At 48.3% G+C, this 16,779-nt stretch overlaps 1 protein-coding gene across 1 annotated transcript; it reads left to right on the forward strand.

Moving 5' to 3' along the window:
* Nucleotides 1-12,655: 12,655 nt before the first annotated feature.
* Nucleotides 12,656-15,223, forward strand: LACBIDRAFT_309978 (uncharacterized protein; the record flags this gene model as incomplete). The annotated part of the gene is made up of 2 exons (XM_001887169.1): nucleotides 12,656-13,352; nucleotides 13,416-15,223. 2 exons carry the CDS (start codon nucleotides 12,656-12,658, stop codon nucleotides 15,221-15,223), a joined length of 2,505 nt encoding a protein of 834 aa, XP_001887204.1.
* Between the last annotated feature and the right edge of the window lie 1,556 nt (nucleotides 15,224-16,779).

The raw sequence follows: 16,779 nt of genomic DNA on the forward strand, positions 1-16,779 counted from the left end.
ATTTTGTAGTCTTTTGTAGTCTTTTAGTAAATTGTATAGTCTATTAGTAAACTTTAAACTTTGTAAGGTATGTCCAACTTTTGTAGTCTTTTGTAGTCTATCAGTGGTCCTTATAGTCTATGTCAGACTTTTTGTAGCCTTTTGCAGGCTATCCATGTCAATTTCCCTTTTGAGGTGTGCACCTTCCTTTTTGGCACAATTTTCCCACAATATGATAATTGTAGCCTCTTCTCTTGGATTTCTAAATGTGTTAAAATCATCTTGTTTGGTTTTGTTTTCATGGAGAAAAATGCAAAAAAAAAAAAAAAAAAAAAAAAGCTGGCGATGAGAAAAATATTTTACCTCATATCTCTACAATGAAAGCACTTTACAACATAATTTAAACAGATTCAGGAAGCTACAGTGCAGGACTACAATTTTTGTTCTTAACCATTTTAGGCAACTGGTCATGTGACCATTCTCCTGATGACCCACCTGACAGCAGCCAATGAAAAGGGCTGGCCTGCAATGAAAAGTATCCAATGAAATATCCTGGTCTGCAATGAAAAGCTACCAATGAAAATACCAGCAGCAATGAAAAGAGCTGGCCTGCAATGAAAAGTATCCAATGAAATATCCTGGCCTGCAATGAAAAGCAGTCAATGAAAAGAGCTGGCCTGCAATGAAGAGTATCCAATGAAATATCCTGGCCTGCAATGAAAAGCTACCAATGAAAATACCAGCAGCAATGAAAAGCAGTCAATGAAAAGAGCTGGCCTGCAATGAAAAGTATCCAATGAAATATCCTGGCCTGCAATGAAAAGCTATCAATGAAAATACCAGCAGCAATGAAAAGTGGTCAATGAGAAAGGCTGGCCTGCAATGAAAAGTAGCCAATGAAAATCCTAGAGAGCAATGAAAAGCTACCAATGAAATATCCTGGCCTGCAATGAAAAGCACCCAATGAAAATGCCAGCAGCAATGAAAAGTGGATAATGAAAAGGGCTGGCCAGCAATGAAAAGTGGTCAATGAAAATGGCTGGACTGCAATGAAAAGCAGTTAATGATAAGTTGTGACCTGCAATGAAAAGTTATTGAAATGCACAAGGCCTCTTATGAAAAAAATCCTTATCATAAAAGGGCCTGGGATATATATGATATACTTTTCATAAAAGTATGTGGAGCTATGCACAAGGCCTTCCTGGCCTAGGCCATGGTTTTATGATAAAATATGGTAAGGACCAGTGCCGGCTTGAACTTCCGTCTGTGCCTGCTATCGCCTCAACCCAACTCAAAGGACGACCATCCCTTTTTCGCGACGGACCATAGTCAGGATACCCGTTGAGGTTGAATTTTTGATTCTGGACTGGGGCGTAGAAAGACCTATGAATCTCTCTGATTTCCATGCTACTCCTGATGCCTTCTCCGTTGACGCGCGATCCTAGGGCTCCAGGCGACCAGACAATTGACGCTTCGTCGGTTAGCGCTTCCCATCTTCGAAAAATGACAGATGTTCTGTCCCCTCTCTGGACGATGTGAGAACCGAAGTGATTCGCGAAGTCGAGAGCGATGGCCATGTCAATTGGTCTGTACATCCATCCTTGGAAGTCGACAACGGCATAGAACCAATCATCGTCGAACCGTAGGCCTTCAGCTTGTCTGCCGTCGAACACTCGTTCCTGGAAGAATTCATCATAGTCCTTCATTCTCTCGAATTTCCAGGTGAACTCTGGCATGTCCGCAGCGAAGACCTTGCCGTTGGCGGACGTCTCTCGTTTAGACTGAAAGGCGCGCAGGATTGAGGGCGATAGGGCGAGGAAACGATTGTCAGACTCTAGCGCTTCCGTCCAGTGATAGTAGATGGGAACCCTGTGATAGAGAAGGTGCGGAATGTTGATTTGCCGCCAGTCCCTTTCCAATTCCACAAGTACCCCTCTCTTCTCATGTCTGTCGAGCTGTAGGTCTGCGATAGTGTCGATTACGTCCTGTGGCACGTAGATGTCCCATTCCGTTACTGATGCCGTCCACCAGGTCAAAAACGCTAAGTAGTCGAGCGCTTGACGTTTGACGTTGGCCCCGAAAGCTTCTAAAGTTTGAAGGCTGTCGAAAGGGCCCTGAAGCTTGTCGTAATCGTACCTTCCTGGCCTTGTGCCAGTACTTTATTGTGCCCTACCTATTCCTGTCGGACTCCGGTCATTCCTGCGGATTCCGGTGGAATGGGACCGGACTCCGGCGGAATCCGCAGGAATGGGACTGGAATCCAGTGGAATCCAGCGGAGTCCTGCGGAATCCAGCGGAATCCAGTGGATTCCAGTTGAATAAGACCACAATCCACCATAAATAGCAGTACTTTACCCTCTCCCACATGCTCTGATCAGAGTATCTACAATCAGAATGGATCAGCACTGATCTAGAGGTCAGGTGACTTAATCTGCATTGATTCAACTCAATACTCAGAATTTCTTATAAAATTCACTTCTAGTCAAGTCATTCATCTCAATAAATCAAATTTTAATGTGTTTTATTAATGACATGAGTCTATTTTACTACATACAGTGCATATTAAAGAAGGGGATGGATAAGGGGCAGGGACAAGGAAATGGGGAGGGACAGGGAAGGGGGCAGGGAAAAGGAAGGGGGCAGAGACAATGAAATGGGGGACGGAGGTAGGGACCCGGAAATGGGGAGGGACAGACAGGAAAGGGGGGAGGGACCCGGGGGTACATGGAAATGGGGGAGGGCCCGGGAAGGGGGGATGGGGAGTCCATGGAAATGGGGAGGGGCCGGGAAAGAGGGGGCAGGAAAGGAAGGGGAGGGACAGGGAAGGGGGAGGGACAAAGGCACTGTTCGTCGTCGTGTGATGTCGTGGTGGCTGTTAGCGAGATGGGATAGGATGAAGGAGAGTCAGGGGACTCACCTTTGTGTGAACGACGAACGACGACGTCGTCGTCGTCGTTCGTCGTTTGGTTGCCACATCGCTGACAGCGACGTGGCACCTTGGTTCCCCATCGGCGGGGGCACGTCGTCGTGCGTTGACGTGGGTGTCCGTTGGCGTGGTCATCGTCCATTGACGTGGTGGTGGTGCGTTGACGTGGTCGTCCGCTGGCGTGGTCGTCGTCCGTTGAGGTGGTGGTGCGTTGACGTGGTCGTCCGCTGGCGTGGTCGTCGTCCGCTGGCGTGGTCGTCGTCCGCTGGCGTGGTCGTCGTCCGCTGGCGTGGTCGTGGTCCGTTGACGTGGTCGTGGTCCATTGACGTGGGCGTCCGTTGGCGTTTGACGTGGGCGTCCGTTGACGTCGTGGGGCGTGTCGTGGTTCGTGGGCGTGGTCATGGTCGTCGTGGTCGTCCCTCGTGGTCCGTTTTCGTCCCTCGCCGGGGCTCGTTTGCTTGCTGACGTGGCGTTGCCGCGTTGTTGATGTGGTCGTTGTTGGCGGTCGACGAGTGGTGGCCACAGCTGACCGTGGTGACGTGGCGTGGGTGGGTAGCGGGCGCGCGTTTACGAGGAGCGGGGACGTTGGTGGTGGTGGGAGGAGAGGTTAGTGGTGGTGGGAGAGAAGAGGGTTGTATTTGGATGAGCGTGAAAGCCGTTGCCAAACAAACAATTGTTTGGCAATGGGCTTGTGCCAAACAAACCGGATTCCGGTTGCATTCCGTTTTTGCCAATCCGGGGACCATTCCGGTCACAATTCCGGAATGCCGAAATTCCGCTGGAATGGTAAAGCACCGGAATGGAGAAAATAGCAGGCCTCTCTGCTAAATTTCACTCCTCCGGAATCCACCGGAATCCACAGGAATGACCGGAATCCTACAGGAATTAGGGGGGCACTGATAAGACCTCGCAAAATCCCCGAATTCCAGGTTGGACTAAAAGCCACAACTGGACGAGCCTTCGAGCGGAGCTGACAGATGTTGCATGATCGAACAAAGTAGGCTATCTGGTCATACATATTCGGCCAATAGAAGCGTTCTGAAAGCGTTTTGTAGGTCGCGTCTCGTCCACGATGTCCGACACTGTTATGGGCCTCTGCTACTAAAGCTGCACGCGGTCAGTGTCCATTACCACGAGTCGAGGCAACCTTCCATCTGATTCAATCTTCCAAAGTCGATCTTCGTCATGCAAGAAAAAGCCTTTGGTTCGACGGATGAAGGCCTTTCTTTGAACAGGGTCTTGACAGCGAACAGGTAAAGTGTCTGTATTGAGGTAAGCGATGATTTCTCCCCACATCTCAGCAGAGTCTTGGTCTTTCACTCCGTATGCATGAGTCGCACACGTAACGCAAGTCTGGGGATCTATGTCTTCATAGTGAAGCCTATTGTCAGTTCGTTGAAAGGAGTCCGGGATTCCTGGAAGAGTAGACTGATCAGTCAAAGTAGGCAGCGGTGCACCTTCCTTCAAAGTCGACATGAAAGCGCGAGGGTATCGTTGAATTTCAATCGTGAACACTTCACCAGCTAACTTGCATGTTACCAGTTCTGAAACGTTCACCCGACGGTGTTCGAATTCCCGACCTGTATACGAAAAGTCATCAGTAACCGAAAGAAGAGAACACTTAACAAGTGATCCTTTGCTGGAATCCTTCTTTGCGAAGTCAAATTTTGACTCCGTCAACCGACGAAGTTCAGTTGCCAAAGCAGGTGCCGGGTCTGCAGTCTGAAGCATAGAAAGGTCTTCAGCAATGGAAGTAGTACGAAACGAAGCAAAAGGGGTATGAGGAGTACGATGCATAGTCAACAAAAGGTCCTTGAAAAAGTTGTTGTCAAGACGCGTCGAGCGATAAGAATTCAAGGATCCTAAAGATAAGAAGTTCGTCAATGATGCTACTGAAGGTTTACGGAACGAAGCTGAGCCCATAAATTTGTCCAAGTATTCCTCGGCGTCTTCGTCTTCGGAGTCCTCGGGAGCGCGTCTTCGACGAGAAAGTCCATCTGCCCCTGTATGTGAAGCTGCTGGGACATGATTCATTACGTAGTCGAACAATGCGATGTAGGAAATCCATCTTGTCATTGGAGCGTTGGGAAGATCTGGTTGCTTTACCATTTCAATCAAAAACTTCGTGTCAACGTTGATTCGGAAATGAATGCCCCAAATTCGATGGCGGAGGTCCTTGATCGCGCGAAATACACCATACAGCTCTAATTTCGCCTGGGAGTATCTGGATTCAGTATCGTTAAATGTGCAAGAGCCAAAAATCACCGGGTGTTTTTCCTTTTCAACCATTTGAAACAAAATCCATCCCGTACCGTTTTGACATGAGTCAATTCCAACGATAACTAGTCCATGGTCTGAAGCTCGAGGTAATGCATCCAGATGCGACATCTGTTTTGCTGCATCGTAGTCAAGCTTAATTAAGACAGGAGCTGTGGATATAAGACGCTTGAGTTCATTTTGTGCCGCTTCTGCTTCTGGAGAAAAATAGAATTCCCGTTGGACAGCTAGACGTGTGAGTTGGGTAAGTGGCTTTGCAATAAGAGAAAACCCTCGTATCCATTTTCGTCCGACCCCTGCTGTACCAAGGAACGACCTGACATCGGTAACGCTTGTCAAGGGTCCCCAATTCAAAATTTTGGTTACCAGTCCGTGTTCGAGATGCCACCCGTCTTTCGATACAATAGTTCCGATGATGTGAAGTTGTGGCGTCGCAAGAACAAGTTTTGTACCAGAGGCAGTAATTCCTGCTTCGATAAAACGTGTCAGAAAACGGTCCAAAGTAGTAGCATATTCAAAAACGAAGTGTCTGATCCCAGGAGTGGCTTCTTCGTCCCCATAAGTCGATTTTGGTCCTTTCAACCCAACGTCGTCTACAAAGACGCCTCCATTCTGGGGGATTTCTTCTTGCAAGGTGTGAGTCATGCATCGTTGGAATTCTGGAAGCGAGTTGGTAGCCCCTTGCGGGAGCACGCAAGAACGATGAGGGCCTATCAAAGAACTAAAAGTGGTAAGAGGCCTCGATGCAATACCAAGCCTTTGGCCGTCATAACCTGAAAATAAATCTGCGAGACCGTATATTACATGTCCAACAAAGCTCTCTGCAAAATCATCAGTTCTCAGAGGTAGCCCAGCATCACGCACCGTAACTCTGCTGAGTTCTTGTACGTCAGCCACGAGACGAATTCCTCCTTTCGGTTTGCCAACTGCGAAGATCCGGGATCTGTATGATGCAGTAGAATATTCATACTTTCCTGCCGCTTTTTGCTCCAGAAGCATCTGGCGAACTGTATCTTCTATTGCTTTCAGAACGCGAATAGGTGCTTGTACCCATGGAACATGTTCAATCACTGGGATTTCATAATCTGGAAAATATTTTTTAGAAAAAGTACCACGCTCTGAATCCTCGAACGCTAAGGCGCGCTCTCGGGTTTTCAACACAAAAACCAAGAGATCAATTTCCCGAGGCCGTAGAAAGTCCTTAGGAACACTCGAGAGAATTTTTGCAAGACGATTTTCGGTCAAGCGTTTTGTTGGGAGAAATTCTGTAAGAAGAGGTGGATCTAAAGGAAGAGGAGGCAGTAAAGGAATAATAACAGGGAGAAATACTTGTCCTGAGGGATCCGGCATGTAACTGGGCACTGGTCGAACCTTCTTGTCCACCGTCTTATATTTAGTCCTCGTCTGGAGCGGACAAGATTCATAGGTGAGCACGCGTCGAGTCCAAGGTGTCAAAAGAGGGCGGGAACTCCGTGGAGAACAATGTGCTACATTCTGTAAAATAAAATCGTAAGCTTCAGGGGGTTCTAGTTCAGAAACGAAAGAAGGAGAATCAAATCCATAGGTTCCCATCAAAGAATGAAGCGACCGTCCAAGAGTAGGAACGGACATGTCCTGGATTGATCCAGGCTTGGGATACACGTCCGCTTCTATTTTCCCGAATCCTCGTCAATGACTTCCTCCATTCTCGGTTGCTTGTCCATGTTGAGCGTCGACGTGTTACGGGGAGCGTTTGGTGTGCAAAGAGGAATTAAAATGGAAGGACCTTGACGGTTGCAGTCGAATTTGTCGCCATCTCCATCTTGCCAAATGCGCATGTTCATGGATCCTTGACGCGTGTACTGAATCGATGCTGAATACCATTGTAACCATGGTTGGCCGAGGATGATTTCCTGTTTTCCAGTGCCTTCTCTACTGACGAATACGTGATGATCAAAACGCAATCCCGAGATCTTGATTTCCGCATCTCGAACACAACCACCTAGAGGGACCGGCCTACCGTTTATACCTTTGAGGGACCAACGTGTACCGTCGAGATCAATTGCCATAGCGGTTCGGTTGTAAAACTCCTGGGACATCAAGTTCAGTTCAGACCCAGTGTCAACCATGAAAATTACGTCCAAGCCCGCAAACTTTCCCCTGAATCTCCCCGTAATCATCGCGAAAAGAGGTTGAGGCGTCAAATGCATCTTGACCGCGGAAGCATAACATATCATAATCTCTTCCTTGCTTTCAGTGGCTTCGTTGAACTCCAAGCCTATACGCGACTCGACGTATCCTGAATTTGTAGAGATATCAGCTGTGGGGAGAGACCGAAAATACTCCTCGTCATCAGACTCATATCCCCCAGTCAGTTCCGTCGTAAGTTCTTCATCCCAATCCTCCTCCTCAAGCACCTCTACCACATTCGCAACCACGGGCTTTGTGTTGTACTCCCTTCGAGTTTTCGTCAAGTTGCTGATGGATTTTTGCAAGAACACCGAAAGCGCAAGCAATTCCCCGAGTTCGAGTTGAACTACCGTCTTATTGACCTTTTCGCGTACAATCTTATCTAGATCATACATCTCTTGTATGTCAGATGTAAAATGATACACTGAGGTTGGCTTAGCTTTTGAGGACGCCTCCTTCATTTCTACATCCTTATTTTTGGTAGGCGCGGCACGACGATTCTTAAACGCATCTTCTGTGTTCACCTTGGGAGGTCGTAGATTAAAAGCTTGAGGTGTTGACTGTACAGGGGCAATTGGAGGTCTTGAAACGCTTGGAGGAGGTCCCAAATTACTGAGGGTTGGAGTTGGAGGACGATTTTTGTGCTCTTGAGGTTTAGAAAAAGACTTAGCTTCAGTATCTTTCTTTTCAGGACGTTTAATAGGATCGAATCTTGCTTCTTTGTCTTTTTGAGAACGCGTAACCGCTAAAGCTGAAGAAGGTCGCGCACGCCATGCTGGAACAACCGAAGTAGAGGACCCGTTAAAGACCTCTGACTCCAAAACCTCTTGTCCATCAAAAAGAAGACCGGCGTAATTGGCCATATGGGGAGGTAGGTCTCTTGTGACCTCCCGGCCTTTACCTTTTAAATGGCTAGACGCAGCCTGTTGTTCTCGAAGGACCTTCGCAACGCCTCCATCACTTCCAAAAGATCGAGGAAGTTCCGATCCGTCAGTGCGCGCCAACCTACCTAGAGGGGTGTAAGCAACTAAACCTTCCTTGATACATATCTCGACTTCAGGGCAAAACTTGAGGCCAAGCCGATGTGTAGTCTTGTCACAAAAGAAACATCTTGCTTCCCTCATAATTTGCTGATTAGTCAAATTAGCGTTTGGAGTTATATGGACAGAGCGCAAAAACTCAGCATGTGCCAGCCTGAGATCCTCCATTTGTTTTGTAAGTCGATCAACCGAACTTATGCCTATTGGTTCCACAATAGGAGCCGCCGGAACAGTTTTCTCGAACGCAACCTTCTTAGCAGGGTTTTTCTTCTTCTTCACAACTGGAGCTTTGTCGATGTCGTCGTCGGATTCACTAGAACTCGTATCAGAGTCCGAATCTAAGTCTAAGCTTACCGGACCGATTTTCGCGTCTAGATCCTCTTCGTCGAACTCCGCTCTAAGCCATCCTAGCAAAGAAGGAATGGACAGGGGTGACGATGTCTTCAAATTTGCTGCTGGGATTCGTTTTTTAACTTTCATACGAAGCGTTGACGGAATCCCTCTATAAAAACAAAGAGACACTTCAGTTTCTAGCATGCGTGAAGGAGCAAGGCCTGAAGAAAGCACCGTGAATTCTCTGTAATACTTATCCACGTCTCTTTGAGAGAGCATTATCCCTGATTCACCGTGCTTCAAACTCCACTGCCGAAGTCGGTCGGGTGAGTTTACAGGAATCGCGTCGTTCGAGCTATAAAGGTCAGCTAGAAAAGTTCTTGCCTTAACCCAATCATCACCAGCCCAAACGGCTGAACCTTCAATAACAATCTGCACTTTCGTGTGACAATAACGAAGTACGTAACCGGGGAGCTGTGTATGCGCAACTCGCGCACTATCTGCATGCTGCTCAAGCGAGTCTAGAAAATCCTCTACGCGCTTTCCTTTGAAATAAGGAGCGGTAGGAGTGCCTGGAGTGGGCATCGGAATCCCGAGCGTCGTAACGATACTCGATTCTGAAGAGGACGGCGCCAATGGCAAATCGGCCATCGAAGATTCAGGCATTGAAATCAAACAAAAGAAGCGAAGGAAAATGGAATCAACGATAGGTAAAACTTAGCGTCAAAGGTTCCGTTCTTGACTTTTCTTGGAGAAGAGAAGCGACCCGTTTCAAGGGATGCGAAAGGGATGTATACGTCTGATAGCCGAGTAATCAGCGCGCAATCGAGAAAGTTGAATGTACCAAAAGTGCGAATCAGGAGATTTTTGTAATTATATGCGTCTGAAAACCGAGTAATCAGCGCGCAATCGAGAAAGTTGAACGTACCAAAAGTGCGAATCAGGAGATTTTTGTAATTATATGCATCAAATGAGTTTTCAATACTCGGAGGAGGAGGTCGAACGGAATACCGATCCCCTGTCTCGGTCACCACTGTGGAAAAACAAAGGTTCTACACAGGAGACAGTAATCGGTCGCCAACCTCGAAAAGCGGGGAGAAAGAAAGGAAGTGGTGAATACGGACAAAGGAATGGAGTGTGAGAAACTTAGCGTGAACAGCGTGAGATTGCTAGTCGCGACCTTATCAAGCGCGCGTTGTGTCAAGGTCGTTGGAGACAGCCGTGAGAGTACGTGTAGAGTCGACTAAATGCGTGGCGTGGGTGTTATGAAAGCTTGTAAAGTCATCTTGAAGAACGTCGTCGTTAACAGGGCCGACAAGATGATGGCGTGCGTAAAAACTTTGAATACTTAAAAATCTTGAGAAGGGAATTTTTGAGGGAAAAAGGGAGGATGCTCCATTCGACAGGTGGGAGGTCACCTTTATATGAAATACAAAAATCACAAGACATCGCACGTACTCGCGTGCTGCCTGACCAAAATAAAAAGAAGGTTCTAAAAATAAAAACGAGCCAAAAATAAATGATTCTATCGTCACCTGCTTCCTCTCTCGGCTAATCCTTCAGGTTGGGAATGACTCGGGGAACTAACGACGTGGGGAGAGGTCTATTTCCGTGCGTCACTGCTGCCCTCAGTGCAGACGTCCCCAACGTCGATGCTCAACCCTACCGTCCAACCCTCAAGAGAAGCTCCAAGCGGAAAAGGATCTGTTGAAGAAAAGATAAAAAAAACAAAGACACAACAAATAAAAGCGAAAGAGTCAAAAGAAAAAGTACGTGACCCAATTTAAAATCCCAAATCCCATTCCTTCGAAACTGTGAGAGCCGACACAAATAGCTGGAAGAGGCACAGCCACCGGTCTTCTTGAATCGATGTCTTCTGGCGTATTTCCTGGTTACACACATCGTCTCGCATTCTCTCGACTTTTAGTAAAGGAAATCGGGTAAAATAAAATAAAAACAGAAAAATAGAAATAAAATAAAATAAAAGTTAAAACTCGAAATAAAGAGGGCGTCGTGAGTGGAACAATGCGCACTTCCACAACGTAGTTAGGGAAAAATGGATACAAAGCTATATGGAAGACCCTACGTTATGTACGATATGGGAGGACAAACGATCCGAAGTTGGTGCATGGGAGCCCGGATTCCAATTTTTCAAAGACTTGGACGGAATGTTATACTTCCGCGATGCTGATTACCACCCAAGGCTCTGTGTTCCTAAAGCGTTGAGGCTGGACATATTGACAGAAGCTCACGAGAGTCCCTTCGAAACCGCACACATGGGCGCTGAAAAGTTGTGGCACCGCCTGAGCCCTAGGTTTTACTGGAAAAGAATGAAAGCCGATGTTGTCCGTTTTTGCGAAACTTGTGGTGTTTGCCAGAAAACGAAACCTTCTAATTTCAACCGTTACGGATATCTAATCCCCAACCCAATCCCAACTCGACCCTACTCTTCAATCTCCATGGACTTTATAGTTAACTTGCCCATGTGCAGAGAATTTAACGCCATTTTCGTAGTCGTGGACCGTTTAACGAAACACGCCAACTTCATTCCAACATCCACGGGTATCACTACAAAAGAATTCGCTCGACTTTTCACCAGATATATAATTTGCAAGTACGGCATCCCAGAAAGCGTCATCAGCGACAGGGACCCACGTTGGACATCAGACTTCTGGAAGGAAGTTGCTCAAGAGATTAAAACGAGAATGTTGCTATCCTCATCACACCACCCACAACACGACGGACAGACAGAAGTTCTCAATCGATTGTTGGAGACGATGCTCAGAGCATATGTCAACGACGACCGTAACAACTGGGCAGAGTGGTTGCACTTATTGGAATTCGCTTACAACTCAGCACAACATTCCTCTACCGGCACTACCCCATTCCTCAACCTCCTGGGTTTTCAACCTCGCTCTACACTAGACCTCCTGCCAAAATTTTCCGCTCCCACTCGAGACGACAGCGTCGATAGGACAGCAAGCGATTACCTGAGTAAAGTGGCCATGCACAGGGATAGCGCAAGACAGGCGATCGCTTTGGCTCAACACGAACAGGCTAAAAGGTACAACAAAGGAAGGAAGCCAGCGCCAACATTTCGTCTAGGGAGCAGGGTCCTCGTCAACCCGCACTCACTAGAGTGGATCGAATCTAAAGGCGAGGGAGTGAAGCTTGGACCAAGATGGATCGGCCCCTTTGAAATCACAGAATGCGTCAACCCCAAGGTTTACCGCCTACGCCTACCGGATAAATACCCTGGATCACCTGTGTTTAATATCGAGCACCTCAAGGCTTATCATGAACCTACCGAGGAGGGGAGAACCACCATACCCGACTCGACATTACGGAAGGAGGAATCCAAGGAATATGAAGTGGAGTCAATATTGGGCCACAAAAACGTAGGAAAAGCGAAGACGCTGAAATACCTTGTCCGCTGGGTGGGTTACGGGCCTCAATTCGACGAATGGCTCACTGCGCGTGACCTACGCAACGCTTCCGATATTCTTAGAGAATATAGGAAGCACCACAACCTCTGATTTCAATCGTCGCGAGATCAGCGGCGTGCGTCCAGACGTGCATTTCCGCTTTCCTTTTCTTTTCTGCTCATCTTTGTATTTTTACACTCCTCCGTTTCAAATTTGGACATTCCATTCTCTACATATTTCTATTTTTTGCATTCATTCTCTTTTTCTTTGTGGACGACGACATCGTTCATTCAGGTTTAGTCAATCCCTTATGGTCACAGATTGTGACGGTTCCTGTCACATCAAAAAGGGTCTTGATGACTACCATTCTCCATACTGTCTCTTTTGTTTTTGTTTTTGTTCCTTCGGTCGTACTTCGACTTTTCTACCCTCCACTTCTCCTGACCTTGGGTTGACCAGGAAGGGAATTCTGCACGATCGGTCCAAGCGGTTGACGCTGTGGAAAGATGTCGTCTGCTAACTTCTACCTTGATAATGACGGTAGAGCCCCAGAGGTATCACTTTACAATCACGATTGGGCTGATTGGATCGGATTGAACGCTGACACCAGGAAAGTCCCACCAGGAGCCCGAGCATGGAAGGATATCGACGCCATCGACTGGGGGGCAGTGGAAATAACTTCCTCCGGGAAATACGGAGCGTTAGAATGGACCAAAGATCCCGACTGGTATCGCCATGACACACATTGGCGCAGTTTTGGTCCCACCTGGATGGATACACCTAGTTCGGTCGACAGTCCTTGGTATTTCGACATGGACACCCCGGTAGCATACTGTGCGGTACAGGACGGCTATTCCTTTGCTGAGCATCAACAGAACAGCGTCATCAACGAATTAACATTCCTCGACAGCTGTTTGGGGGAGATCGTTACCACAAGACAATTCCTCGAAGGTTCTCCCACACCCCCCGCCTACGACCGCGACCGATTACAAGCCACGTTCCCATCCATCATCACCTTACAATCGGAAGGAGCTGCAGCAAAGAGGGCAGCCTGGGACCGCATCGCATTCTTTGCCTGGTGGACCGCCACTTGCGAGGATTGGTCAGTAGGAGTCGATATAGTCACAGCTGAGAGGGTCGAACATCTCATATCGAAAGGGAGGGACCCTAGGGGTTTTTTATTCGACCTTTTGACCGACTGGCGTGAGCTGAACGTGCCTTTTCTCTTGACGCGACATGTGCCTTTTTACTACACTTTTTCCTTAGAAGCTCGCCTCAACGAAAGATTCTGCCGCCTCAATCCCAAAGTCCTTGCCTCCTACGCCGGACCAGACGGGGACGAAGTTGTCATTCATGACATCGACTACGAAGACGACTTGGGGGAAGCAGAGAAGATGACACACCAATACGACGATTTCTTCCAACTCCTGAAACCCGAAGTCACGAATGATCACATGTCTTACGAGTCGAACTCCTCGTTCTTCGTCATCGACTTTGAAGGATGGGGTTGTCGCAAAGTTTTTTCCGACAGGGAATGTAGATATTTCTCCACCTGCTTCCACTTCACAGTCGTAGGCGACGTGGACGGCTCCCCTCACGTCATCTTTTGGCGTTTCCGACCCAAGGTATCGCTTGACCAACAACGCGGGCATTTCTTATGGGACCGTTGGGCCGATGATCCAGTGATGATCAGGGAACGATTTAAAGGAGTCTTTGCCCCTACTCCCTCTCGCCTTTTCCACTCCGAACTGGGCACTCCTCTACAACCCTCTTCGGACGGGCGGAGTTCCACCTCTATATGTCAGGCCCCCCTCAAATCGAGTTTACCATCCTTGAGCAGCCGCCTCTCCGACAACCGTTGGGCAGAGAGCTCCTCTCCCAACAGCGCTTCCACCAACGACACCCTGAGTCTCCTAGCTCGAATGACCCATCAGAACCCAACCATGAGGAGGATTCCCGTTCGTCAGGTATCACGAGTGGAGTCGTCAGAATCTGACTCCAGGGGCACCTCCAGGAGTCGTAGCTCCCAGAGTCGCCAACGTTCTAAGTCACCCGGACCACGCCATGACCGTCATTCAACTGAGCCATCCGAATCCTTCAGGTTAGCGCTATCAGACGCCATGGCTAGGTTTACATGGAAAGAGAGGCCGGAGAAGTTAGCGCTACTCGCTACCTCGGACCAAAAGAGCAACCTCATCTACCAACATGCCTTCTTATGCATACCGGATTGGAAGTCACAAGCTCGCATGCGCTATTACGCTAGTTGCCGCCCGGAAGTCTCCAGTATCCGTCAAGTCATAGATATAGCAGTCGTCCATCGGCTAGAGTTCTCCCTAGCCATACGGGTCTCGGAGGTGAACCTTTTCGCCCCAGTGGAAGTATCAGGCCTCGATCGGATGGGCATCAAATCCCTCTATCAACCCGGTTTTACCGAGCCATCTTTCTCCTACACGAAAGGAACACCAGCTGTCTTCGCCAACGCCTACTTAGCAAAGATCAACGACATCCTTCGTCGACCGCATGCGCGAGCCTTCATAGGCATGGGAGGGCCGTACAGTTGGATTGCAGAACGATTCGGAGGGCCTTCACTCGTCAAAGCCTTTTTGTCAGAACCCTCTATTCAGGTTACCAGACACCTACTCGGAAGATCGGACTCTCATGAAGAAAACCCCATAGGATTACAGTGGGACCAGGTCTCAGCACAAGAAGGATCCTTCCTCTTTGGGTTCATACCCAGTCAGGACTCATCTTCCCCTGAACGCTATCTCTTCCCTCCCCCACACTACCTGAGGGAGCTGTGCGACCACTGGAACGGAGACTGGAACGAGGTCATGGACAAGATATTCGCACGCATAGCCGACGACATTGAGAAAGGCAAAGCTGAACCTCGGGAATGGAGCTGGTGGAGCAGCCACTTACGAAACTATAACCGACTACCAAAACCTATCAACCCAAAGTTCACCGATACAGACGTCGAGGATGCACGACGAGTCATATGGCGTGCACACCTGCCTAGGACCTGGGATCGCATGCTTTTGAAGTCAATCAGAGTCCCCGAACACCTTGTTCTCTAAGACGCAAGTGCACAGTGGGGGGGCTATGTGACATACCATGGATACTCATTCGTTCGACTCCCTCATCCATCGTAGAGTACACGGCACTTTCCACTTGCACCTTATTTTGAAACCTTATTTCTTTAGTCATCAGTTCTCACGTTGTACATAGTTCACTGATTACTACAGAAAATATGATATCTCTTCTTCACCACATCTACCTATCCATCAGGATACGAGCTACTGTACTAACAGTCCTCTAAACCCTGTATTAGGTGATTTGCGTTGTTCGGAGCAATCGGTTCCCTCAGAAAGGTTGACTTGACGAGGGCTAACAGGTATTGAGTCTGCGGTCGACGTAGACATCGATACGTGTTTACGACCGGCTGTTCCGAGATAGAGCTCGACCCCACCTCGGGTCTCCACACCTCAGACCATCAGACTTTCGGGATACACGACGTTAGACGCAGTTGAACCCTCACACATACCCTGCACCACAGGGCTCACAGCAAAGGAATTTGCAGAGCTATTTGTCAAGCACATTATTTGCAGATTCGGACTACCCGATAGTATTATCACTGACCGGGATCCCCGTTGGACATCAGACTTCTGGAGAGGCGTCGCCAGCTTCCTGAAAACAAGAATGGCGTTGTCTTCGGCCCACCATCCACAGCATGATGGTCAAACGGAGATCTTGAACAAGCTATTGGCGACCATGCTCAGAGCGTACGTCTCCGAAGATCTATCAGATTGGTCAACGTGGTTGCACATTTTGGAATTTGCCTACAATAACTCCATGCACACTTCTACGGGGACATCTCCAAATTTCCTGGTCTATGGCTTCCAGCCAAGGATGCCCCTCGACTTCCTGCTTCCGAGCGGCATGAGGGAGAAGAGCGAGGTGTCATACTCTCTTTCCCCGGAATCCGAGAACTTCCTGCAGACTCTTACCATGCACAGGGAAAGCGCTCGCAGAGCAATAGCGAAGGCACAAGATGAACAGATGCAACAGTTCAACAGAGGACGCCGGCCAGTACCTGACTTCAAGAAAGGGGACAGAGTTCTCCTGAACCCTCACTCTCTGGACTGGATCAATGCGAAGGGCGTAGGCAAGAAGCTAAAACAACGTTGGATGGGCCCATTCGAGATCACCCAGAGAATCAATCCGAATGTGTTCCGACTGCGCATGAGCGACAAGTACCCAGGTCATCCAGTCTTCAACATACAGCATTTGAGGAAATATGACGAATCATCGGCTGAATGGGGGGAACGTACGGTTATGCCAGAGTCACGGCGCCCACAGAAGGAATCTGAGGAATACGAGGTTGAGTCAATAGTCGGCCATCGGCGCAAAGGGAAAGTTCTTCAGTACCTCGTGCAGTGGCTGGGTTACGGCCCTCAGTTCGATACATGGGAGCCGCAAAAGGGACTACGGAATGCCTCCATCGTACTAAATGAGTACAGGAGGCTACACGGGCTCTAAGAGATCTAAACGCTCTCGAGGCGTGTCCATCGCCCTTAATGGACAATTATGCAAACCCTTTTTTGATTTCATTTCGTAAGCAATCACATGATAC

The sequence above is a fragment of the Laccaria bicolor genome, genomic scaffold (genome assembly GCF_000143565.1).
Source record: "Laccaria bicolor S238N-H82 LACBIscaffold_43 genomic scaffold, whole genome shotgun sequence".
NCBI lineage: Eukaryota > Fungi > Basidiomycota > Agaricomycetes > Agaricales > Hydnangiaceae > Laccaria > Laccaria bicolor.